Below are 27,831 nucleotides of genomic sequence, written 5' to 3'. Positions count from 1 at the left end.
TGAGCAACAAGCAGCTTTCAATGCCAATACGCTTCTGAAAGTGATCACCAGTAACGCCTCCCTTCAGCTGCCAGATCTTAACAAACCATTTGTGTTACAGACCGATGCCAGTGATTACGGACTTGGCGCAGTACTTTTACAGGAATGCGCAAGCGCGCTGAGGCCCGCTGCTTTCGCAAGCCACGCTCTGACCGGGGCGGAACGCAACTACTCGGTAACAGAAAAAGAGTGCCTGGCGATCATTTTCGCATTAAAGAAGTTTGACATGTTTTTCGACGGGGCTCAGTTTGTCATTCAGACTGATCATAGAGCGCTCTCTTGGCTGAAACGGTTGCCTAATCCCTTGGGACGATTGGCCCGATAGACGCTCACCTTGCAGTACGATGACTATGTCATTGAGTACAAGAAGGGTAGCACTAACACAGTTGCTGACGCACTTTCACGTGCGCCTTTGGCTATTGAACCCCAGGTCGAGCCGGAAACTGTGTGTGTGGTTACGACACCACCTGTGGCAATGCAGTCACGGTGGGGTACTTTGGTCACTAAACAGGAGCTTCTTGCAGCAGAGCAGAGCAACGGACTTTGTCGTAAGGTGTCAGAACAGTTGGTGGCTTGTGATCCAACTGACACCGAAAGGGACGAGGAGACCAACTGCTACCTGCTTGGAGAAGGAAGCCTCTTGTTCCGGTACTTTCCTTAGGTTGACAATGGTAATGAGGGGTCGCCGTTCCAAGTTGTTATTCCTCGCAAACTGTTCATAAAGTACTACCATGACAGTGCTTTAGGTGGTCACTCTTCAGGAGAGAAGGCGTACGAGAAGCTGTGTCGTACGGTAACTCGGCCAGGTTTGAAACAGGACGCATTACGCTACGCACGTTCCTGTTCAGTTTGTCAAAAGGCGAAACCACAAGGGGTTTACCGCAGGGACAATGCAGTCAGTTGAGAGTACGTCGCCATGGCAAATTGTTGCATGTGACGTAATGGGTCCGTTTCCCATGAGCCCATGGTGAAACCAGTATCTGCTTGTTGTGATTGACCATTTGATGAAACGGGTCGAATTGTTTCCTTTGCGCAAGCACACTTCGCAGAAAGTATGGGACTGCCTTCTTGAGGTTCGGATTCCCTGCCCAGCTGCTCCCGGACAACGCGACATACTTCACCAGCAAGGTGTTCACGGATCCCTGTGACGCCCTGTGAATTCGTCACAAGCGCACGTCCGTGTATCACCCGCAAGCCAACATCACAGGAAAGGTAAATCGAAATCTTAAATCTATGCTTGTCGCGCATACTGAGCATCATAAAGACTGGGATCTGAAACTGGCAGAAATAGCGTTTGCAACTAGGACGACAGTGAATCGTTCAACAGGTTTCACTCCTGCTCAACTTAACCTGGGAAAAGAATTGAGCTCTCCGCAGGACAGTGCTTCGACATGTGCAACCACTTCTCCGAGACCTTATGCAAAGTTTGCAGGGGACCTGAGACAGAGGCTGACCGAGGCTGTACAACAAGCCAGACAGCACCTCGATGTATCCCGCATGGAACAGGCAGGACAGTATGACAAGCGTCGACAGAACATCAGCTTTGAGGTTGGCGACTTGGTGTTGAAGCGGACACATCCCCTGAGCGACACCTCTAAAGGTTTCGCAGCTTCTCTAGCAAACAGGTGGGATGGACTGTATAGAATCACCCAGAAATCAAGGCTTTCGTACATGTTGAAAGATTGCTTGACTAATCAAGAGTGGGGCCCGATTCATGTCTCAGATCTCAAACCATTTTATGATCGACAAGACGCAGCAGCTGGGGATTCAGACATTCCCCATCAGAGCTCGGCCAAGCAGCCACCAACACTGCCAAGCAAGAAGTACAACCTGCGTCCCCGGTGACGAAGAAAATAGGGGTCGGGAAGCTGGTGCTCATTCCCTCCGCCTGTGCTTGCTTTTTCCCCCAGTTCCAGCTCGCATATTCTTTTTTCTTGAGGAGAAAGCATTCGTAGGCCCTCCCAAAATACTCTGATGTTCCGTTCGCCTTGTTTTGCATTGAATGCACATACTTTTGTTGCTGGCGAGAAGAAAATGTTTACTGGTTTTTTTTTTTGTCCTCGCTACGCTTTAGGGTCCCTGCGGCCGGACCTTCCGAACCAACCTCCGGTCCCCACCCCACCTTTTCGAGGGGGGGAGGGATGTGTGGGAACCACGGCCACCGGCTATCTTGAGATAGCGCCACGTGCTGCGCAGAGGCGTTGCGTGTGGCCTAGCTGGGCGCTGCCACCCGCGCTGGCCGATTGCTGCTGCTGGAAATCATGGTCGTCGTCTCGCTGTCTCGTGTCCCTGGACCGACCCCGCCGTATGCATAGAAGCGTTAAATAAATTATTGTCGTCTGTCGTGAGTTGAAGCCTCCGTCGTCCTTGCTTTAATTGCGGACGGGACGCAGCAAGCCCAGTACCCACACGTCATGTGCTTGCTGATCGCTCTAGTTACTTTCATACAGTGCAGCCAGTTGGTTCGCGTTCTTTGAAAATATTTTAATACCACTATGCTACGAATGCTTTACTATGCATGCATTCACTGCATCACTCATATTGAACTAATCTTGGGGAGGCACATCCAGAACTCATCTGGAACCAGTTAGGCAACTACGAAAACATGCCATGAGAATCATACCTCATTCTCAGCATAATGGCCCAAGCAAACCTGTGTTTTCCCGATCACATATCTGTTATGAAAATTAAAACTACCAAAACATGCTTACACCATTGTCAATAACAAACACTCTTTTCCTGTGTCACTGTTTCGTGCACCTAGTATCGTATTTATTCCAATATGGGTCGATCCTTTTTTTTCCAAAAAATGTTGCCCATAATTGGGTATCGACATCTCGACCTATATTCGCGAGCAAAAGCATTGAGCTAATGGCATTCAACTGCTGCGCCCGCTGTTCTTCAAGAAGTGCCTGCTACACAGGCACTTTATAGACCCCCCCCCCCTTTTCGGAGTAAGTAATTAATTAAAAAAAATTATTCATGAATAGCTGCACACCGCCTTTTCAGAGCCCCCCTGATTTCCCTAAGAAGGCCGTCCCTACCAAGCCCTGCTGGCGTGCAGCTGTATGCGTCGGCAGAGCTACACAGCTGACTTCAAGCCACTCGATGTAGCCGTCAACAAGCCCTTTAACACTTTCCTGTCCGCGGGAAAATAGGCCAATTTTGGGTACTCTAGTAAACAATTTTTATACTGACCCAGAATATTACTGGTACTATAATATATGGTGTCAATATGTAGAATAAGGGACGCGCTTTCAAATGGTATTTAATTTAACCAAACATTTCTAAAGAATAATCCTATCTCTAGTTGTTGCTTAGATACAAAAGAAAACTGTAGCCCAAGTGGCTATTGTGCCAGCGCGCAATGCAGTTACGTGATGCGGTGAGGCATAAGTTTGCGCAGCGTGGTTTGCAGAATACATCGTTTTCTGTGTTACTTTTTGCTCAAGAGTATGCGTTCATGCATATTTATTACTTGTGCTGCACATCTCAGCGATTATTTCTCAGGTAAAGAAGAGCATGAAGAAATCGAAGGCTCTGACGAAATGCCGCGCGGGACTACGGAGCGCAATGCCGAGGTCCACTTCGTGTACTTTTCTCGTGCTAAACTCTACTCGTTCAGTAGCCGCCGGCAAGCGGTCCCGCCCAAACGATGCTGATACCCCGCAGGTAAGAACTGAGACCTTTAGAACTCGCCGAATATCTCTCGAACAGAGCGTGGCAGCGAAGACAGTCACGTACGCCTACAATACCGCCTCTCAGAGCACTACTGGTTTCTCGCCATTTTTCTTATTGTACGGCAGGCACCCGTCGCACACAATCGACACCATCCTTCCCTACAAGCCAGATCAATCTGAATGTGCGCCTATTTCGGACACAGCCAGGCTTGCTGAAGAATGTCGCGAGCTTGCGAAGGCCTTTACAACGCACGAACAAGAGCGGCAGAAGAGCATTCGCGGTGACACCACCACTTCTGAGTCCACGTTCCTCCCTGGAGCGCTCGTGTGACTCTCGGTCCCGACCACTGCAACTGGCCTCTCTTCCAAACTACTGCCCAAATACGAAGGCCCCTACCGTGTCGTGGAACGCACATCCCCGGTCAACTACCTGATCGAACCCATCGAACCATCTTCGGACATGCGCCGTCGAGGGCGCGACATTGTCAACGTGGAGCGCCTGAAGCCCTACCATGACCCGCTCATAGTGACAAGCTGCTAGGTCACCAGGCGGCTCCCTTTTCGTACCCGGGGTAATTGTAGCGAAGCGTTCGTAGTCCGTAATGGGTCGTCCTCTCGAGCGCCTTCTAGTGGGTCGCCTCTTCTCTGAGAGCACGTTCCTCGTGCAGAGAGTCGGCCCCGCTTTTGACTGTCGCCGTCGCCGAGTGCCCGCTAATAAACGTCTTGACACCTTAAAGACCCCTTGATAGGGGTATTACATAATGGGTGGGAATACATTAGTACATAATTTGTATAATGCATAACTGAACACAAAAATACATGCGCTAAAGTACATGATTTGCATAACACGTAAGTGAACACGGGAAAAAATACAGAAAAATACAAAAAAAATACATGGGCTAAGGTGCTACATATGTCAGCACAAATACGTACCTAAATAATACAAACTGTAATTTCACTTTTATTGCGAAAAGTGCACAGTGACACTCTCCGTAAACGAACATATCAAACACGAACGATGCCTCTCAAGCAAAGAGATATCGGTTTAAAGCACCCAGAAAAAATGTGGATTAATCGATTAAAACTTTCCACCGAAAGCGATTAATCGATTAAAGGCTAAATCGATTAAAAGTTTTAATCGACCATCCCTACTGCGTGGCGAGAGCTTGGCTGGGGGCATAGGTGTGCGCACTGGAGGGGGGGGGGGGCTGCTGCACCCCTTATTCACCTAAGAGGGAGGGGGCGCAAAATCTGCCCCATACATTGACCCCCCCCCCAGTCACCTAAAAGAGGGGAGGCGCGAAATCTGCCTTGTACATTGACTTAATAGGGGGGGGGGGCGCTGCGATGAACCTTCGCCCCCCCAATGGGGAACCCTGCACACGCCTAGGGCCGGGGTGTCCGCTGCCGATGCGTAAAATGCCAATCCACAGTTTTGAGGAGCCAGCGGGCGATGTGATTCGTTGCTTGCAACGAAGGACATTGCGGCTTCTTCGCTTTCGCATGCCCAATAGCGCGATTTTCTTGCCCGCAAAGTTCGGATTCGTCTTGTACATCGGCACCGTGAGCGGAGATAGGCCTAGCCGTGACATCGAGTCGAAAACTCAGTTACGATGTGCGTGGCTGCGGTGCCTGATGGTTCAAAGTACGTCACGCTCGATCGGGAGTACAATGAGTTGTCCCGCGGTGGTCTTCGTCATAAGCTCCGAAGTGCTCATAAGCAGAACCTCTAACAGCGGGTCCAACCTATGTTTCACGCACGTATGCGATGTTCGCTACAAGTGCGGCGCGCTATCGTAATCTGACGATTGAGCTTTCGCTTGCAGCTGCCAAACGAAAGCGTGATTATACAGTCGAACACGGATATATCGAACCTGCATATATCAAGTTTTTGGCTATATCGAACTCGTAAATTATCCCCTTGAAAATCCTTTGTAAAAGTATATAAATTCGCACGTCTATATATCAAACGGTATTTTTACCCGCCATCGGATATATCGAACGCCGCGCGAGCTGCAAGGCGCGCTTCGGCACTCGCTGAGCCCCGTGACCTTCGCGGCATTGCGGTTCAGCCGACACCCGAAACACTCGAAAAACGTAAGGGTGAGAGGGCTCGGACTGTACTCCTGCTGGGCGCATTCTCCAACTTGTGGAACGGCTTTTTTTTTCTCCTACACTCTCTGCATTACCGTCGGCTCGGAGAGCAGGAATGAAGAAGCCGGCGGCTTCCTCCTTTAGCCTTTTCTTTCTTTTTTTTGCAGCTGTTTTGTGAGTTTTGATCAGCCAACCACAGCCCGCCCCTTTCGTATTTGCTCAGCCAACCACAGCTCACGCCTTTCGTACATCGCTGCTGCCGTCGCAGGTAGCCCGGGCGCCCGGGTAGCCATCGCTGCCATCGCGACTGATCGCGAGCGCTTTGTTGGCGGAGTTCACTTCCGTGAGTTGTCACATACCACCGCATTCCTCTTTTGCGTACGTGCTCCCCTGCGAGCTCAAAAACATCGAGCTGAAGTTTCTGCTGGCCAAGACGACAGCGAAGCTGCAACTGCTCGACCAGGGCATCCTTCAAGGTGGGCTGAAGGTTGACCTGCTCGGTGCCATCCAAATGGTGTCTGGCACCTGGCGAGACGTGAAGACGAACACAGTGGCCAACTGCATCCGGAAGGCAGGCTTCGTGATGGCGGAACTTGCGGAAACCAGTGACGATGGCGACGACAAGTGCATAGACGATATTTCACGTGTTGTCGTCCCTCTTCCCAGCTGCCGTTCCACCCGAAGTGTCTGCGGACGATTTTGAGGAAGCGGACTGCAACGTCCAGGCTGTTGCGAGCCTCGCTGACGAGGACATTGTAGCTGTGGTCGCAGGGACCCAGGATGCCCAGGCTGACAGCTCAAGTGGCGATGAAGATCGTCTGGAAGAGGCGGCGGCTACACGCGCGTACTCCGCCGCTGAAGTGGCGGCAGCGTTCGGCTCGATTCGCCGTTTTTGCGGCGACATGGAGTGAACCGGGCTGTCGCACCTGAACAGCCTCGATAAGATCGAGGCGAGCGTATTCAACATCATTTCGAAGATGAAGAAGCATGCCAAGATAAGCGCTTTTTTTGTCGTGCAAATAAAACATTCTGTTGCATCGTGTGTGTGGAATTAGTTGTCATTCTTGAATGCGCCGATTGTAGGTGATCGTCCGCCACTGGTAAGGTCTCGGGGCCTGTATTTTTTTATATCGAATTTTTCATATATCGAACTAATTCGCGATCCCCTTCGAGTTCGATATATCCGTGTTCGACTGTATTCTAAATTATCGTCGTCCTGTGAGCACAGAACGAGTGCAAATGTGTCACTAAGTAGCGCCGCAATTTTCGACAGGCCTCGAATTGAACTTCAAACGTGCTTTTAGTACGCTTGTTACTGAATGGAGGAGCTAGCTGAAATGGAGAACTTGAACACGGAGAAATGCTCTTTACGACGAGCCCAAAATGGTGGCGCCCGGTTGCGTCGTTGCCGAGCTATAATTTTGAAAAGCGCAATTACATACATACATACATACATACATACATACATACATACATATATATATGTATATATATATATTTCTTTTTCCGCAATTTTCGCCAAGTCTGCAGACGCAAAAAAATTGTTTACAGCACTTCTACGTAGTTTGCAGTGAAGATGTTTTGGAATCAGATAGAAAAAGGGCAACCGAAACTGAAAATAAGATTTTCCAAAAATCGCACCTTTTTGTCCGGTCCCCCGTTGAGAATAAATCCGTTCTTTGACCATGTTTGTGGCTTGTAATTCTCTCCGGTTATAACAGATCCATTCAGCGTTTACATAAAAGTCTGTTGTAACAGTACTTGGATTTTACATATTCCCTTTACAACAGACCAAGATGCTCTTCACTATGAACGTCTGTTGTATTGAGGTTATACTGTATATGGAGATTGCAAAAATTACCTCCTTACCATTTCTTTGCAGATTGCTTCTTTATAACAAATGCACTCGCTGAAGTGGTGCATGATGACGTCAGGTCTTTTGTAGCGGTCAGTTTTAAATATGAAAGCAAATTAACCAGCCTACTTATCCATCTTGATGTGAGCATCACTCATTTTAACAGCAAAGCTGTTAGTAAAATGATGAAAATGGCTGTCATCCGAAGAAAACCTCGCCGCACCGTTGCCATAGCAACCCCCATAGCTGTGCACCACCTGGCCTCACCGTGCCTCGCTACTGTAACATCCCGCCAAGCTGCGCATGTGCCACAGCCACGCCGCTGCCAAGCCAACAGAGGAGCTGCCACATGTTGTGTCGCGCGACCCTTGGTGACATGCTAAGACACCAGTGCGGTTGAGCTCTCTATTCATGCTACTGGGTGGAGCTGGGTCTCTTCCATGCCTCTTTGCTACCACCAATCTGGCGTGGCCATGCCGGTCATGTGACCCGTGCCTCGCTGACCAATAGCCCTTCTTCCTCCTCCTTAAAACCACCTGCAATAAACGCGGGAGAGCATACGAGAACGGAAATCTGGGCGAGTTTGTAAGAATTCATCGTAGAGCGAAAATTACGGGGACACAAGGAAGCAACATAAACACGAGACGAGCGCTAACTTCAAACTGAAATGTATTCTCAGAATCCACGCCTATTTACAAACCAGCAGAGATCAAAACAGCACATCGTCACCTAAGAACGTACATCGTAATCCACAATGAATAGTATGACAACATCTTGATCTGCTCTTACACCAAAAATGATACAAGCAAAAAATATATAACGGAGCCAAGATAAGCTAAAAATTGAACGCGAGCGATTCAAGTACACGTGCTCAAACTAGAGACTTTTTATCGCGCGGAAAGCGTAGGTGCCAGGTTAGTTGTAAGGAACGCTAACTCACAAGGGTGTAGGCTCAAGGAAGGCTGGCTGACACAATCGAGATCGTTCTTTTGAATCAAAAACGCTTCCACGATCTCTCTGGACACCTTATTACGGTTTCGGTACACCACTGTTGTGTCAGTTAAAAGCGGCTGGCAGCCGCACTGCCGACAATGCATCGCGAGATGCGAGTATGGTAAACCTTTGAGAGAGCTGAAATGCTCTCTGAGCCTAATGTTCAAACACCTGCCCGTCTGGCCAATGTATTTACGTCCGCATGAAAAAGAAATGCAATAAACATAACATTGCAGGTGCAAGAAACAAAACGCATACCGTGCTTAATGGTACAACTAGCCTTTTTGGGGTCCTCCTTACTGCACATGCGCCTCTGCAATCTTGGACAAATGGCACCCACCTTGTTTTTTGCGGTGAAAACAATGTCAACATCATGACGCGACGCCACCTTTTTCACACGATGAGATAGCCCGTGGATGTATGGTATGACCGCGAAATGTTTTTTGCCTAACGTACGTGCCTTTGGTGCACGCACTGCTCCTGCTTTTAAGACCTTTAAACATTTGAAGCTGGCAGCAGTAATGACAGCTTCTGGGTACCCAGCTTTCCGAAGCTTGCTAACCTGCCCATTCACACTCTGTGCTATCATATGTTCACAGGATTTCTTCAATGCTGAGTGTATGCAGGAAAAAGCGATACCTTGCTTGATAAGCTTTGAATGGGAGGAATTAAAGCTGAGAAGGGCTTTCGCAGAATGAGGCATGTATTGCCAGCATACATGCGAGCCCCCCAACGTTATGCGCAAGTCTAGGAACTGAATTACATTGTCTTTCGGTGTCTCAACTGAGAAACACAAACCTTGGCCATGCTCGTTGAACACCTTAAGCACCTCAACTACCTTTAGGGCGAAATTTGGCGCATGAACGAAAATGAGGTAGTCATCCACGTACCTAATGATTTTATTGGTCACGCCACAAAGCTGGCTGTTAATGGCTCTGTCCACCTTAGCCAAAAATATCTGACTCAGGACCGGCGCCACACGAGACCCTATACACACGCCGGACCGTTGTGCGTACGCACCGCCTTCCCAGGAAATCATCGTGGAACGGAGATAAAATGTTAACAACTCTAAGAAACCCTCAGCCGAGACACCACATCTGGTCATAAAGGCGACCTCGTCATTTTCTGCACAAATACAATCTCTTACGCTCTGCATGAGGGCGTCCTGGGGCATTGAATAATACATGTTCTCGACATCTACGCTAAAGGCACCGCATCCGACCGGATTGTCTTTGCGCAAGAAATCTACAACAGAAGCGGAACACGGAACGAAAAATGGATCATTCACATGCAACGAATCTAAATGTGTCTGAAGATACCCCGACACCATGAACAACCAAGTGTTCCTCTCTGAGACTATTGATCGGAACGGAACCTCCGGCTTGTGCGATTTGGCTGTAAAAAACACCTCCATCAACAGGCCTTTGCTTTGTTTAACACCAGTCGCTAATTTGTCGAGTGAAAGTTTTTTGAGCAGTTCCACAGCACGAGCTCGCACCTTGGTTGGCTCGTCACGCACCTTGTGGAAGTTTTTGTCCACGGCCGCAGCTCCTTTTTCGAAGAAGGTACCCTTTTCCATGACGACGAAGAAACCCTGTTGCTTCCTTGTGTCCCCGTAATTTTCGCGCTACATGCTCTGCGGGAGAGCAGTTTCCCGTCAGTCTTGCCGAAGCTTGGTCTACGCGTCATCACTTTACGCGCCTCCCGTCGTTCAGCCTCTCCGCGGGTTACGCCACGCTCCTGCCCGACACAACACATGGAGACGAGGAACTGAACTCGGTTCTACAGGCAACGCCAGGAAGAGTACGACGTACGTGACATTACGCTGCGAGTCACATTTTCTGCTACGCGTCGGTGCTTTGGCTTCCTGCACGCTACAAGGGCGTTGGCCTGAAATTACTTTGTTCCTGCTCCGGCTACTGAACGACGTCACTTCCATTCAGCTTGGGCCTACTGCTACCTGCACGCATGGCTGGCCTCTCTGTGAAGCTCCCTCCATTCCTTGACGTTCCCGGCACGCCTCCCATTCCATGGCATTTATGGAAAAAGGTTTTCCAGGTACACCTGAAGGCGGCCGGCGGAAGCGGCTGGGAGGACGAAAGACGCATGTCAGCACTTATCAGCGTGCTCGGCATCAAGGGCCAACGCAAATACTTCGCCGCACAAGAGCAGCTTGGAGCGCAGGCGGATGGCGCTGTTACGGCGTCGAGTTCGGGCACGGTGCCGAAGACAGAAGCGGCGACAGCAACGGCGTATGACACGGTGCTCCAGTTTTTAGACGGGCTTTTCGCCGAGACAACGAACGTGCTAGCCGAGCGGCACCTTTTCACGAGCCGCAAGCAACTGCCCAGTGAAACGTTTCTCGACTTCATCACTGCGCTCAAAGAAAAGGCCCTGTCATGCAAGTTCGGAGCTACCTACGACGACAGAATGCGTGACCAGATAATTCATGGGGTTGCCAACGCACATGTAAGGGCCAAACTTCTGTCCTACGGGGAAGCCCTTACGCTGCAAAAGGCAGAAGAAGTTGGACGCGACCTGGAGGCGCTCAACAAAGCCAACGCGACGTTCGGAGAAAATGAGCGGCTACTCGGCTCGCACTCCGGTTACGGCGGCAGCATCCAGTGCACCGCAGCGGCTCAAAATGGCGGGTCGGCTGCTTTGCTGGCCCCGCATCTGACTCAACATGGCGGCGGCTGCCCCCACAAGTCAAGCGGCCGCATCCAAGATGGCTGCGCGGGCTCGACGGCAGGTGTACAAGACTGCGTTCGCTGCCAGCAAGTGCAACAGCTTGTGCCCAAGCCTCACGTTGGCCCGTTTTCGCTGCGGCAAGTTAGGGCATTTGGCGACTTCAAGAAAATGTCCGGCCAAAAAGAAAATTTGCCAATTTTGCCGTATCAAAGGGCATTTCGCGGCAGTCTGCCGTACGCGACGAGCGTCGGTACAGGAAGTTACCCCTGTTCAAGTCGCGCGACCCTTGGTGACATGCTAAGACACCAGTGCGGTTGAGCTCTCTATTCATGCTACTAGGTGGAGCTGGGTCTCTTCCATGCCTCTTTGCTATCACCAATCCAGCGTGGCCATGCTGGTCATGTGACCCGTGCCTCGCTGAACAACAGCCCTTCTTCCCCCTCCTTAAAACCACCTGCAATAAACACAGAGAGCAGTCTCCCGTCAGTCTCGCCGAAGCTTGGTCTACGCGTCGTCACTTTATGTGCCTCCCGTCGTTCGGCCTCTCCGTTCTCCCGCCGCGGGTTCACCGCGCTCCTGCTCGACACAACACCACATCTGACTACGGCGGCAGCTGGGGTGACGTCACGCCAACACGCACAGCAGATGCATAGAAACCGCGCCAAGTTTTAAATTGGTGTTGCCTAGCAACCATTTACATCATAAAATATGTCATAAATAGAGTTACTGCGCATGTGCATGTCTTTGGAATTGCTATAAAGGAGCCGCGCCTTGTCGTGACTAGGCAGTACTGGCCACGGCCGCCCGAGAAAGGTCCGAAGAAGAGGCTGCTTATCGTGAGGCTCAACATGTCACTGATTAAGCACGTAGCCGTCGACAACGAATTGATCTAGTCTTTGTGGTCAACGAAGCAGTGGCGAAACGGCGATGGTGGGCAGATCCGGACTATGCAGGGTGCGAGAATGTGTGGGAAGTGGAGAGAAAACGAGCCATGAGCAGTCAACCTGGAGTCGGTGGAGCCAAGTACAAGCGGCGAAAAGTCCATGCGGGCACCGATGGAACCAACGCCAGATTTGCTCGCGAGTTTCTGGTGACTGAGTTTGGAAATTCGTGTAAGGTGTGCGATAGGCTTTGGTTTAACGCAAATTTAACTTCAATCAGATCCGTGCGTTGCAACAAAAAGCGTGCCAATGCCTATCGAGTTCTACGAGAAATGTTCCAGGAAGAGAATGACCACGGTGAACTTAAGTTGTGCAGGACGTGACGAAGCATGGTTGTGCATGGTATTCTTCCACAATTTAGCGTCCCCAACGGTACTCCAACAAGCCCGCATCGCTACTGTGACTCAACGAGGTGGAAGAGCGAATGGTGTCACCGAGGATACTGTTCATGAACATCCGACGGCTCACCCACGACTACGGGCAGTATGGGATACGGGGACAGGTCACCAACGTGCCCATCGGCATGCAAGAAACTCTACAGTTGCTGCCACGCAGTGTTCCGGATGATGCTGTGGTGGACGTGCACTTCAAGCAGAGGCTGCCCGCCACGCCTGTGTACAAGTCTGGCATGGTTTGCAAGAGGCGGCTTTACGCCTGCCAGCTGCACTGTTTTCGAGTCTTACGTGGCCAGTGCAAGCTTCATTTTTTTGCCACAAATAATATGGAGAAAGAACACCGACATTCGTCTAATGTTTATTTGGTCCTCTAGTGTTCCACATTAAGGGGCCATTAGAAAAAACTAATAAAAACTCAGTCTGTCCTGTCTGGGCTCCTTTTATGTGCTGGTTCTTTTTCACTCGATGATTTCATGTAAGAATAAAGCCTCTTCATGATGAAAAACTTGACTAGGTTGCATGTCAAATACTTCTTGTGGGTACATTTGGCAAGTGATGGACCATTTCCGGGAGGCTGTCCTTGTGGAGCTTGTTCCAGCTAAAGCACAAAGTGTCTTCCAAGGCTTCAACAAAAGAAAGCAGTTCACTCGAAGGATAGAGCAGCCTGCCCCGATCACAGAAAGAACAGACGAAAGAACCTTGTCTGCTTGCTTCGCTGATGCACCTGGAACCACTCGTGGCACTTAGTCGTTAGGACCTTACACCTAGCAACGTAACCAGCCAAGTAGTAGACCAACCTTGCATCACTGGTCTGCTGCAGCTAGATGTGATCAGTCAGTTCTGTTGATGCATCAAGCACACTGGATGCATCTTCCAATTTGCCGGCATCTAACAAATTGTCCGCCTCACTCGCTACCTCATTTGCTCCGGCCAATGATACGAGTGTGTCACCTGCAGCGTTTCCAGAGTCTGGTGCTTTCACCAAGTTATAGAAAGCAAGGCAGTTCACAGCTGTTAGGGATTGTGCTGACATTGTGTGATCTGCCTTATTACACCAAAAAGCTTCTCCAGTGGGCCTTAACTAAGATGTGATATTAAGACATACTTGAAGCCTACCTGGTATTCCAGCAGCTCCAACGTAGCCTTCAAGCCTACATGGAGCCCTTGTGCTGTACCAGGTGAAAGAAAGCCTCTCTTCGATGGTTCTGCACATGCTTCCCACTCGTTTATGAACTCTAATGTATCATTCAACATCTGTGCTTTCTTTGAATTTGGCTCCAGGACATCCGATGGCACTCTTGATGTCAGGACAGGCATTAAACTGTGCATGAAATCAACAAACTTTTCTGTATGGTCACGGTAAGAGCACTGACTTACCATCTGATGTTTGTAGAAAAAAAGGCCCTGGAGAACTTCTTGGCCAAAAAGATTGAAGGCAAAATTATTATTTGGGTGTACATTCACATCCTGTGAATGTAGTTGCCCACTTGACTTAGTTCATGAGCTATTTTAATTGGTGTCACATCCACGTGACCGTCCAGTATCTTGTAGCCTGCCTTTATAAAGCCATTCCAGATGCAGTCTGAGAAAAAAAAAAGAGGCGCCTGTTACCTGGGTGAATTGCAGATGGCTTAATTGCAGTTGCAGACCCATAGGTGCCAAACTGCCGCCACATGGCACAATTCCATGACGCACCGTCGCAAGTTACGTAGTCCACCCTGAGGCCAGCATTCTGAGCAAAAAGAGTGGCTTCTGGAATGGTCTTCAAAAGCAGCGGTGCCTCCACGTTTCCTCAGGATGCAAATACACCAACAATCTGGTGCCACGCCCCTGAGAGTGGCTGGGAAAGGATCACCAAACCGTGGTTGCATGCAACTATTTTTCCGGGCTCAAGAGTGAAAGGACCCAGGTCGATGAAGCCATCAATTTTGCCCAAGCCATCTTTAACAGCAAAATTTTCTGCCAGCTTCACCTCATCAAATAAGCCCACCATGACCCCCAAATTTGGGAATTTTTTTTCAGTTTTTATGGCAATTACTGGAAGCACACTGTGATTAAAAGCGACCATGCTCTTGTACGGCTTCATACACTCTTGGGGCAGCAGCGGCTTGGTAAGACGTTTGCTCTATGTATATGTGCATAATTATGCATTCAAGGAGCCATTCAGGGTTATACCACATGCCTTTCGGAGATTTCCGTGTTGCAGCCTCAAATTACTGAATAACAGCAGCCTTAGGTGGAAGCTGACCAGTTTTCTTCAGGCCTCGTTATCTTCCTTCACTTGGGAGATGTCGCTCTCAGCTTTGACGAGATATTTCTTCTAGTCATCTTCGTTGCTTCGCCCAGCAGCTTAGGTTAAGCAGATGCTCGCATGACACTCTGGCTTGATAATTCCACACTCAGTCCCGCAGCAGTGCAAACATGCAGGCTGTTGACCTCTTGCAAAATGGATGCTGGATCGGTTGGCACATCAAGCACACTAACACCTCATGTTTTATCACACTTTCCCCAGATCGAAACAGCACCCTCTTCAGTGCATGAAGCAGGCTCATGTCTCTTCCAGGTAAACACGTGCTTTGCCCACTGTTTGGATGTAAGTGGTATGTTCAGGACCATGTGCAGGTAGAGCTTCAACAGTCGCACGCCCTTCTTCAGCCACAACTCCTTCAGAATTTCGACAACGTGGTCCGCCCATGCGACGTCTTCTTTTGGGCAACAAGGGCTGCGATGTTGGCTTTTCCTGTGCGTTTCCTTTGGAACTGGTTTCGAGAGGTATTTTGGCAGATTTTGGACATATAGCTGGCACTGCATTTTGACAGGCGAACCGGCCTGCTCTGATCAATGCGCACCAACTCGCCTTGCATATTGCGCTCGAAATGCCACAACACAAACTGCGGCTCAAAATGCAACTCCCCTTCAGCTGCATTTCTCTCTTGTCAGCTCTGGGTATGTTCGACTGCCACTTGAGAACCAGCTCCTCTTCCTTTGGCAACAGTGAAAGTGCTTTCTTGCAGGACTTGTACCCAGTCCTTGCCTTTGAGTGCTTGCTGTCGAAGTTGTGATAGCGATAGCGTGTTCAATCGTTCGTTGGTCAGTGCTTCATAGTGAACGCAAGCTACATGTTTCGCAATGGCACTTAAAACTTGACAAAGAAGTTATACCACAAAGCTCAAGTTGGCTGCTGTCGCCTATGCAGTCGAATATGGCAGCACAACGGCATTTCGGTGTTAGCGAGAAATTGGTTGGTGACTGGCATCGGAAAACATGCGGGCCACGAAGAATACAAAGAAGGCTGACCAAGGAAAAAAGCATGACGGCTGTTGCTGGAAGCCGGTCTGCAATCATAGATTTTTAGCACATGTGGAAGGTAGGGGCTTTCTACAGTGCAGGTGCGTCTCAAGGCACCAGCGCTTGCTAAAGGCTCGGTCACACCGAAGGCAGAGTGGCCAAAGCGGATTTTTAATGCAGCGAGCTGGGGAGTGCATGTATCTGTTCAGACTGCACAGCTTGCCCGGCTACCCGTGTGACCGCCAAGAGACATCGGCGTATGAAAAAAATAGCAAGAGAAATGACAGCTAAAGGCACGCGTTTTAAACCAGTTGCACTGCGAACGCACTCGGATGGGCAAGCGATAGCTGGCACGCCGCTTTGGGAAGAAAAAAAAAGCAATGCAGAGACAGCGCATGGAAAAAATTCCACGTACTCCCAAAATGTGGCAGCACGTGCGAAGCAAGAGAAATGATCGAAAAAGATGCGCATCTTAAACATAGAGGATATGCCGTACATGTACGATGAAAACCCTTTGGTGCCTGTCAGATGATGCCGCACATGTACGGCGAAAACCCTCAGAGGGTTAAGGAAATGAATGCTGTGGGCTTCGTCGGTGGACCTTCACGGTGTTCCAGATCTATGAGGCGCAAAAAATCGGATATTCGAGCTCGCACAACCATGTGCCAAAACCTACCGGCGAATTTTGAGGATAAACTTGGAAATTTCAGAGCATTTTTCAACACGGAAGTTGAGCCTCACAATGTCCCTCACAGCCATATTATAAATATGGATCGAGTGCCCTCGACGTTTGACATCCCGGTCGGAAGGACTGCTGCAAAAAAGGGGGACAAGACTGAGATGCTGAGAGGTCTCATTTGACTGTCGTCCGTGCTTGCTACGTGGACGGCACTAAGCTGTTACCAATTGTTATTTTCAAGAGAAAAACCATGCTGAAAGAAAGCTTTCCTCTCGACATTGTCATTCAAACAAACAAAAAGGGCTGGATGGATGAGGAGATGATGGCCATTTGGCTAGAGAAGTGTTTTGCCAAGAGACCAGGTGGATTTTTCAGCGTCAAGAGGTGCATTTTGGTGATGGACAGTATGCGGGCACACATCACTGATTCAAGTCTAAAGAAAATCAAGGCAACGACCTGCACCGCAGTGGCAATTCCCGGTGGCATGACAAAAATACTTTAGCCAGAGGATATTGCAGTCAACGGGACTTGAAATATGTTTTGCGGCGTCTATGCGAGGCCTGGACGATGGCTGGCGAGCACACCTTCACCCCGTCTGGGAACATTAGACTAGCTTCGTTTGGCGAGATGGCCAAGTGAATTCGTGAGGCCTGGGCCTCACGAATTCACTTGGCCAGCTTCAGGAAAGCTGGCCAGCTTCAGGAAAGCTGGCCTAAATGAGTGCGGTGCGTAAATGCAGTCCAGCAGTGACTCAGAGAGTGGCAAAGCGATTCTGCCGGCCGAAGCGGCACAACTCTGCATCGGAATACAGAGTGGTCACTGCACACAGTATAAAGCATGTGGCGACCGCCCTCACAGCTCACTCATCTAATCCGAAGGCAGCAAGTTGTCTTTTCAGCCACTTTACTTTCTTCCCATCAATACAAATCACAATTACTACAATTATACGCTCAAAAGAAAGACTGGCTTCATGTCAAACCTTCCTTCATTGCCAGAGCTGACTGGTTCTTATGAAGGCACAACATGGCACGTAAAAAAGACAATAAGGAAAACAATTATTGAAATTTATAATTGTTGCTACTGCCTAGGCCTGTGCGAATATTCAAAGTGCTCGAATATTCGAGCGAATATTACAGTATTCGAATTTGAATTTAAATTATTGGAAGTCTCAAAGTATTTGAAATGAACGAATAGGTGTATATTACTCTGCGTGTAACCCCCCTGAAAGGTGGTTTCAATGCAGTGGAGGGGTGCTATACCGTGAATACACCTTTCCAGGAAAAATTCGCACTGCCATGACGCTCCACTTCAAGGTTAAATGAACATAGTACCCTCGCATCGAGTCATCATTTTTGAAGTTTAAAAGCTTGTTATAGACCTTTTTTTCGTGGATGCCGCCATATTGCCTAGTGGGCGGCGCCGTCTCTGGTCTGGCAACCCACTGGCATGTGCGAAGCTCCGCGTTTTTATGGAAGGTATGCGTGCGGCTGCAGTTGCAGTAGGTTTTTTTCGCTCTGGTGAATTTCGTATGAAGAGATCTGGCCTACGTAGGAAATGAGCCTGTGAGACGTCTTGAAAAGGTTTGATCCGTTGAGGGTCAATGATGTTAATATACGGCGGCGCGAACGTGTCGCAAGTGGTCGATGTCATATATTTTCGGCACTGTCTGTTGGAAAACCACGCAAATATTTCGACTCGTTCTAGCAGGGCAAGCAAGTTCCGCCACTCGTACGGGATACAATGAATTTTTTTCTTGGACTGTAAACCTTTAGTTAGATTTTTTCATACACGGTGTGTTTATGCTGTCGCACCGACTACCGCTCGTACATGCGGTCGTGCGTGAACACGCAGTCTCGATTTCATGGCGCAGCACCTGTTTGTTACTCACAAACAGTTGCCTATCTTGTTTCTGAACTTGTAAGTGACCGCTTATTACTCACTCGTTTATTGCCCACCGGTGTGGATGAAGTTAGAGCTGTTTACAGGGAAGTGCTGGTACATAAAAACGCTGCTTATGTTAACATGCCGGCACGCTTCTTTTTCTTTTTTCTTCTAAGAGTCATGATATATGATTGGATTTCGGCGGCGATAAGATGAGAATGGTGATAGAGTTTCTTCTGCCGGTGAGGCACGAAGCGCGCCCGGGCTCGGCTCGAGCCTCTGATCGGTATCGGAGGTGATTCGCGTTTATATATATATATATATATATATATATATATATATATATATATATATATATATATATATACCTTCGTATACCAGATGTACTGTTCTTGCAAAATTCTTGCTGTCGTTCGCAAAGCTAAGCAGCAAAATTGGCAGTTCAAGAAACACTAGACAAGCGTAACAACGTCGTTTTTGTATTGCGATTAGAAGAGAATTAACTATGTTGTATATCATTGTGCGACTTATCGGACACGGTTCCTGACCACGTAAAAATTTGTCTTCCTGAGGTAGTTGTTCTGCACACGAAGCGACAGATTTTTTTGTTTTTTTTTTTACTATTCGGCTTCCATATCGCGCATCGTATACGATACACCCGCTGTCTTGCAGAAGTTGTAACCCCACGATGAAGATCTCGCCCCGTCCTTTTGATGCAGTCTTCATTGAACGTTCGGGTTTTACAAGGCTGGCACGGAGCAATATTTAAATGTATGATGCCGGTTACCCCGCTGCGAAGTGAGGGATTTCTTGTCCGTGCTAATACCGGTATACATCAACTGCAGCGATCACCGTGTTGAGCTGAGCTACGAAGTTAATTGTTAGACAAAAGACATCATATTAAAATATAATGATAAAACAAAGCGAAAACAACTCAGGTGGCTACTCGAGTGGTACTTAGATGTTCTGCACTTTATCGGACAGGGCCGTACTTGACCGCTTACGTTTTTTCACAAATATGTCCATATCCGATTCACACTTGGCTGCGTGGAACACTGGAAATTCCGGATATATTGTGGCACTTGCCGATTTAGAACCTGTAACGTAACACAAACGATGTACTACGTTGAAAAGTTTGCAACCGCACACACTCCGCGTTTGGTGATGCACATCGAATACTTATTCATACAGCAGTTTCCTTTATTCAGTAGTTGTTACAACAACCAAAAACGGCACAGTGGTTTCCCATTGATCTTTCGCTGGCTGACATCGCAATACAAGAGAACAAAATCCGCAGGTCGACCTAAAACACGCAAAAATTGTTGGAAAACGCCACTCATCCAAGCACCAGCCCACACACCCCGCGCCGTCGCGCACGAGCGAGAAAGGAGGAAAGCGCTGGTGGCCAGTCCGGTCCTCCTCGCATGATGCTATTCCGGCTTATCTACGCTCTAAGTATAGTAAATTTTAAAACGTCACTTGTTTTACAGGTTATCACATGCGTTCTATTGAAATTCAAATCCTGCTACTATTCAAAGTTGCTTCCACTTCCTTTGAAAGAAAAAGAATGCCATTTGCACCATGCCTTGTTTCAATTAAAAAAAAATATTGTGCAGGTTAGTTGGGTCATGACAAATATGATCATTTTTCTTTATGTGATATATATTATTCGAATTTGATTCGAAATTATTTTACCAAATCACTATTCGCCTTGAATTCGCTTCAAGCCTAAAATTTACTATTCGCACAAGCCTACTACTGCCCCATGGCATCTTTCCTAGGGGTGTGCGAATATTCGAACTTTCGAATATTTTTCTAATAGTGCTTACTATTCGATTCGATTCACACCAGAATTTGACTATTCGAAGTATTCGAACGTCTAAAAAATAAATACAGTCAACATCCGATTTTTCGGACTACCTAAAGACCGCAAAGTCATCCGAAAAAATGCAGTCATGCTTTTTTATTCCGCTCAGGCTGTCAAATTGCCACAGCCACGTCCGAAATAGCTTTAATGCATCCCAGTACACTTATCAGGCATTTTGGTGCGTGCCCAGACTCTCGTGAACACATATGGTACCTGCCACGAACCCCACTTAACTGCGTCCAACCGCCAATTGCAAATTTGCATCTAGTGATGAGCACCGCTGATACCAGCAAAGCGTAGAATAGATTACGGCTCTCTTGCATGGAGCGTTTCGAAAGGATGGCACGGAACACAAAGACTGTGGCAGAAGAGTGGACGACTCGTCTGGCTTTCCCCGATGCGTGTGCACATGTAAACGATGTGCACACGCATCTCCGCCGATACGCAGAATTTGCTTCCGCGTGAAGCAGACTGTTCCTAGTTGTGTGCAGCACATCGCCAACTAAGCTGACGCCGTCGCTGCCGGGGTGCTTGCTGTACTGTACGCACGCATTTGTCACTGAAGTGTTTGTGATGCCCACTCCGTTCCCATCCACACATAGGTGCGGCGATTGCGAGCTGCTCATGTTCAGCACGGCAACGCCTCTGTGCGGCGCACTTACCTGTCTCGCACAAAGAGGCAGCATGAACAGCGGCGTGGCATGTATGCGCATACAACTGCGCTAGGCCACATGCACTACTGAGCAGTTAGCTGAAGGTGCTTATCAGAAGGGTGGTCAGCGATTAAGCCGTACTGGTGTGTTTGCCGCCTGCTGCCATCACGCCTCTGTGCATTTCTGGTGCTTATCCGTAATGGCATCGCTGCACCGGTCACACAGCGCCATGACAGTGGCCCCTTCAGATTTTCGATATGCTTCACCCCAGCACATTCAGGTATTGCGGCAAAGCTGCCTTTCGGATTCTGCTACGGCAGCAAACGGGACGACTCCCGAAAGTGCTGATTCGAACCGAGATGAAAGATGCGGCAGAGGTGGGGGCTTTAATTAAGGCCGTTTCGTACCTGAAATTTGGCCAGAAAGTCTGAAAAATTGGTCGCTGAAGATTTTCAGCGTCCGAAATTTCAGATGTTCTTACACATTGACGTCAATGGGGCAGATTAGGAACTCCAGACTCGAAGGAAGTGCACTCTTCCCCACCACATCAGTAGGGCCTCCACAGACGCTGGAGGAGGAGGAGCAGAGGCTGAAGAACTAGCGCCGTTTCCTTTCATGTGTACATTGGTTGCACCAAGTCATGTGAATCAATACAATTCGGCCTCTGCATTGCCTCATTCTTGATAAGATAACTAGGGAACTCACCCCTCCACAGCTTCACCAACCTAGCCGCCAAAACAAACACTTTCATGTTCCTATCTCATAAGAATGTGCTTAGGGATCCCCTGCAACTTTTTTTTCCGTAATTTCGCTTCGAAGTATTAGAAAAATATTCGATTCGATTCACACTCACACTTTAATATTCTAATTCGCTTCGCACCCAAAGTTTTGCTAGTTGCACAGCTTTAGTCGTAGTCATCCGCGTTTGTTCAGTACAAAATTTAGCATTACTGTGTGATCTTCTGCATTAATTCGCTTAAACCACCCCAAATCGCTACAACCCCTCAATCACTTGTGCTAAAGATGTATCGTGCATTTTAAAATACGCAATACTTCATGCGATGTATTGGTGATACGGATACACCATCTGTCGAAGGTACCATGAAACATATACAAGAAACCCAGAGAGTATCTAAGATACCCAAGATCTAAGATATTTAAAGGGGTGGTGCCACCAAATTTGGAGGCTATAAAAAGCCTGCTGTAGGCTTCCTCTGTGTGAAAGGACACTCGCCACGAAGTGTTGGACGAAGCAAACGTTTAGGATATATTTTATTTCGCTTTCAAAGTGTGCCAAAATGCTCATTCTTGAAATTGAGACCTATCGCTACCGCTACTGACACCAACGTCACTGTGTAGGAAGTGTAATGGAAGTTTTAGTGATGTCAGACCGTATTAGACCCTCAGCTCTGCTGCACCAGGAGCCAAGCCACGAGAGCATTGACTGTGAACCTACACTTATTTTTGCTCAGCATGTTGCCAAAGCAAATTAGCTTGCTCGCATTTTGCAAAGTGCTTCGCATCGTCACGCGAACCTGCGAAGGCGACTTGAGAGAATTTTAGTTTGTTCGCACACTTCTTTGCTTTAGCATACCATTGCTGTAAACGTGATACCGGATAGGTGGGGCCACCTGGCGGCGCTAAGATGAACTAGACAAGCACGGAATTGCTGCTGCAGAAATCCAATGTGTTGTACTTCTCTGCTAGTGTAAATTCTCGGCAGCGATGTAGTTCTGAATGCGTTGCCTTTTTAAACATTTTTTCCCCATGGTCACTATGCCAAAACAAAAAACGAACCTATAATTGTGGCTCCATGAAGCGCCACAAGATGTTGATACCATCGTCGAGTAACCTGCTACTCCACAAAGATATCAGCGTATACCAGAATTCGTTACATGCTAATATTCTCTATTAGAGAATTTTAGCGAATTTTGACGCATTTGGACGGCTGCTTGCGTGCGTGTGCAAGAGCAGACGATGCAGCACTGCGTGCGTCACAGCTTGGTGGGCCCACATGTTCAAGCTTCCTACATAGGGACGTCACTGTCCAACTCGGTGCCCAGAAACCAAAACCGAAAGTCGCTCATATAAATAAGGAAAGAAGGTGACTTTTAAGGGCTCGTTTTTCTTTGTTAGACACAATATTAATGAGAACTAACAGACAATAGTGCCAAGGAAAGTATAGCGGGTGTTATTTCTAGTAATTAGAATATAAATGTTAAGAAAGTAAAGTGGACGAAAAGATAACTCGCCGCTGGCAGGGACCGAACCTGCGACCTTCGAATAACGCGTCCGATGCTCTACCACTGAGCTACGCCGGCGGTCATCCCCTCGTCCACTTTATGGGGTATATATCATCATCAGCCTGTCTGTAGTACATTTGTCTGTACATTGTCTGTAGTACATTTGCGAGTGTGGAACACTCTTTTTCTGCCTACTGACGTGAGTGTTCCACACAAAGAGTTCCACACTCGCAGTCATGGCTGCGATCGGCGCTGATTAACACTCCTAGGTTTAAATGTACTACATATATACCCCATAAAGAGGACGAGAAGATGACCGCTGGCGTAGCTCTTTGGTAGAGCATCGGACACGTTATTCGAAGGTCGCAGGTTCGGTCCCTCCCGGCGGCAAGTTATCTTTTCCACTTTACTTTCTTCACATTTATCACGTCATGAGAAGGACAGTTAGAAGCTCGGCATGGATCCCAAGAGGTGGGAAGCGTGGCCAGGAACGGCAAAAGGGTAGAATGAAAAAAGTTCAAATGAAATCGGCCTGCACAGGACAGCATGGGTCATTGGGAGAGGTCTTCGACAGGCTGATGACGACGACGCCGGTTTCAAGCTGGGGGTTCTACGTGAGAACATCTTCATATGCACTCGTGTGTACTCGTCGGGCAGCCGAATCCTCTTGCCCTAACGTCAGCTATCAATCATGCTCTATGCAGTGGTCTTTATTTCTTGACATTTGAGTGAGCCGATTATTGCCAGCTTCTGCTTCACAGTAGCCATTGGATGGGCTGACACGACAAGGCACGTGAGCGGTAGTTTCTACCCGCTCGGGGTGGCCCCCTCCTAGCTGCGCTGCTCCCAAATGCAGGCGGCACGATTATTTTCCCTAAGGTGAGGAAAAGCCATCTTCTTGGGGTGTTTCGTGCTACCCGACATTTGATGTATGCCAGCTATTTTTCTTCAATGTAGTCGGACATTTTTCTATGCACTGACGATAAAGCTGTAGTTCCACATAATGGATAATTTGATTTACCTGGGTTCGATACAGTAGTCGGGTATGAGTAACACGACGACAGAATGACGGTGGCAGTCGCCTCTTACGTACGGAGAGGTTCCAGCTTGAGATGCGTCCACTCCTTGGAGGTGGCCGAAGACAACCCTTGGATGCTGATCCTGACAGTCTGACTCGGAAGCTTCAGGAGTGCATCCCTCACCTGCACCAGGGTAAATGCAGCTTCTCAGTATCTGCAGCTATTCCTAGAATCGACGCAAATAAAAAATGTCATAACCAAACTTTTCAGACTCTGCACAATGTTGCGGTCATCGTGCCGAGTCTAAAAGCAGTCTAAGCAGTAGCTAGTGACAAGCTGGCATGGAAAGCTAATACATTCTTACTCACACACCTTATCAGTGATTGAGCATGAGATCAAATGCAGTGGCTAAGCTGATCCCCCTAGTGGTTCCCTCATTGTCTGTCAGCAGCCTGCACACGTATGTATGCACGTGTCTGCACACACGCACATCTTTGCGGCAGTACACTTTATCGGCAATGGAGAGAGATCCAATCAGGCACACCGACACACGTCTTTTTTTTTTTTTTTTGGTGCCCAAGAAAAGTCTGTTGGCAGTACGTATGCATGCATGGCTAGCTTGTTTGGCTCACAGTTGGTGAGGCGTGCCAGTTTTGTAATTACTAGAGGCCGGATTTTTAGGCATCAAAAAAGCGTGTTTTAGGCACCAAAAATAGGCAGGCAAAGCAGTGTTTTAGGCCTCCGATGTCGCAAATATAGGCACAATAAATTTTTACATAAATGCAAATAATTTCAAAGGAAGACATGCGCGACGTCCATTTACGACAGGAAAACAAGAAATGTTATTGTTTAAGGTGGCACACAGGCACCAACAGTTGAACGTAGACGCGTGTAATTGTCCTTTGTTACGTAAGCTTTGCAGAACGCGGTCTCCACGCTTATTCTGTAGCTTGGTGAGTCAAGCGTCGACTGTCGAATCAACACAGACCTCCGAGCCTCTCTTTTCAGCATGACGGAGAGGGTAGAGCAGGAGTAGACATCCAGATTGCTGTAATACCAGAAGGAGGGGATTCTTCCTATCGGCCGGGTCGAATCGCGCAGTGAACACCTTAAGCCTTTCCCTGCCAAGTTTTTTTTACAAAAATGATACAAAATTAGGGATTTTCTTCATCGCCGATTTTATTCTACGTGTCTTGAAACAACTAAAAAACTAAAATTTAAAGGCACTTTATTCGCAAGATACAAGCAAAATAATTTTTTTTAATATGCAGAAGATTGGCTTCACTGCACTGCACCACGGAAAGTGCTCTAATCTCTCCTGTCTTCGGTGCAGAGAATGTCTCCGAAATTGAAAAAAATCTGCGCAGATACAAGGGCGCCCGTGAAAAAGGCTTTGGACGCATCGGTGGGGGTTTGTTTACACCCGCGCAGCCGTCTTAAGGGTTCTGCGGTGCCATCGCCCGCGAAAAAAAAAAAAGTTTTGGAGGGCGAGTTTTGACCTATTTCCAGTTCCAGGTCCTGCTCCAGGAACTGTAGCAACATTCTGAACAAGATCGCCTCGGCTGCCCCAACGCCTCAATTAAAACCTAAGCCTGCTACATCAGGCTTAGGTTAAAGCCTAAGCATGTGTCCCATTTCTCTGCTGCTAGCGTTTGTTTCCGGGAGTTGGTTAAACTAGAGGACTAGGTTGAATCCCACAGAGTTCCAAACAGTCAACGTAGTGCGGTAAAATGAATAACGGGCTCATCTGCACCCGGAAGGGAAAACTGAGGCTGCATGGTGTTCATACAGGCGCCAATGTTGAAAAAAGGCATTTATAGGCACTTATAGGCATATAGGCACGAACGCCAAAAATAGCATTTATAGGCACTATAAAAACACTATAAAAGCTCTCAGACTCTAATTCGTGCTCATGTATCAGGCGCAATAGGAGCCTAAGGAACAAAATAGGCATTTGCCTAAAATCCGGTCTCTAGTAATTACAATGGTGCAAAGTCAGTGTAAGTGATTTAATGCCTTTCCTTAGCCTCATATCAACATGAAAATGTGCTGATCCCTCATCGAAATCTGCAGGAGACCCTTTGCCGGTCTGTTGCAGGCACCTCCTTGTGGCACCCCGAGCTGCTCAGGCCTGAGTGGTGCTGATGATGAGTATTTACAGGTGCACAGATGAAGCGTATAAATAATGCTCACAATAACTTCCCTGCATGGCAAAGCGGCCAGCCTGGCCGTGACTTAGACTGAGGAGAACGAAAGGCTTCAGACGCGAAACGTGGGCACCTCTGAGCCACAGCAGCGACGGTCGGGAGAAACCTCAATAGAAATGACACGACAGTTTACAGGAGATGTTTGTTCATTAATTATGTACGGTCCAAGGAATCCCAACTGGAACATTTCACATAATCCAGGAACACAGGTAGGCGTCCAAAGAGCACTTGGTCGCCAGGACGGAAAGAGACGTCACGATGGGAGCTGTCATACCGCTGCTTGCAATCGTCTTGACTCACTTCTCTACTGAGCCGAGCAAGTTGCCAACATTTTTAAAGTCTCGAAGCGAACTGTTTGGGTGTACTTGTAGAATTCTCGATCGTGAATGTTGCCGGACAGCTGTAAACGAGGTAGAACGGTGAGTACCCAGTAGTGCATTGGACAGCGGTATCATGAAAAAAGTCACAAACGGCAAGATTGTGTCCCAGTTGTCGTGAGTTGGCCCAATATACGTGGATATCTTATCAATTAGTGTGCGGTAGAATCGCTCTGTTATGCCACTGGTTTGAGGGTGGTATGCTGATGTTGTATTGTGAACTGTGCCGAAAGTTTCAAGCATTTCTTCAATTACTGTGGATAGAAAAGTCTTGCCGTGATCGCCTAACAGGACTAGGGGCACCCCATGAAGCAATACAAGAGCTTTGAGAGAGACGGCAAAGGCAGAACTAAAGCGTAGAGGAGCGGTCTCGTTGTACCGCGAGAGGCAATCAAACGCTGTCATGATCCATTGATATTATGCAGGTGTTAATGGAAGAGACCTGACTAGGCCTATACCAACAGAGGCAAAAGGTTTCTCGGGACATGGGGATGGGTTGTAACAAGCCAGCAGGAGGTGAAGTCGGCTGCTTGCGCCATTGACATAGTGGAGAGGCCAGGCCAGAAGAAGCGGCTCCTAATGCGGCTGTATGTTTTGTGGAATCTGAAGTGACCAGCAGATGGGTCGTCATGAAAGGCCTCAAGGACCTGCGTACGAAGCGAATGTGGAAGGTCAGGAACCCATCGATGCTTACCATCATAGTAAATGTATCGATGCAGCTCGTTGTTTTCAAGCTTGAATTGCCCGAGTTGTCGACATAACCTGGCATTAGGTGGTGGAGACTTTCTGCTAAGGCATTGAACAAAGCAATGACAGTAGGGGTCATGCTGTTGACAGGAGGCCAACAAGACAGCATCCCAGCAACCGCTAGTTTTGATAACATAAGCAGACGCACAGCCTCATCATCATTAGATGAGCAATGAAGAGGC

General features: G+C 48.2%; 1 protein-coding gene across 1 annotated transcript in view; it reads right to left on the bottom strand.

The window, feature by feature from the left end:
- LOC119397040 (activating signal cointegrator 1 complex subunit 3) overlaps positions 1-27,831 on the bottom strand; it is a 623,467-nt gene that overhangs the window by 42,125 nt on the left and 553,511 nt on the right. The window contains exon 36 of the mRNA XM_037664465.2: positions 24,393-24,501. Coding sequence (XP_037520393.1) covers positions 24,393-24,501 — 109 coding nt within the window. The remainder of the gene's footprint in view (positions 1-24,392; positions 24,502-27,831) is intronic.

Source organism: Rhipicephalus sanguineus, chromosome 6 (genome assembly GCF_013339695.2).
Source record: "Rhipicephalus sanguineus isolate Rsan-2018 chromosome 6, BIME_Rsan_1.4, whole genome shotgun sequence".
Classification (NCBI taxonomy): domain Eukaryota; kingdom Metazoa; phylum Arthropoda; class Arachnida; order Ixodida; family Ixodidae; genus Rhipicephalus; species Rhipicephalus sanguineus.
The sequence above is the reverse complement of the archived record's forward strand: the minus strand, read 5'-3'. Positions and strand labels throughout refer to the sequence as shown.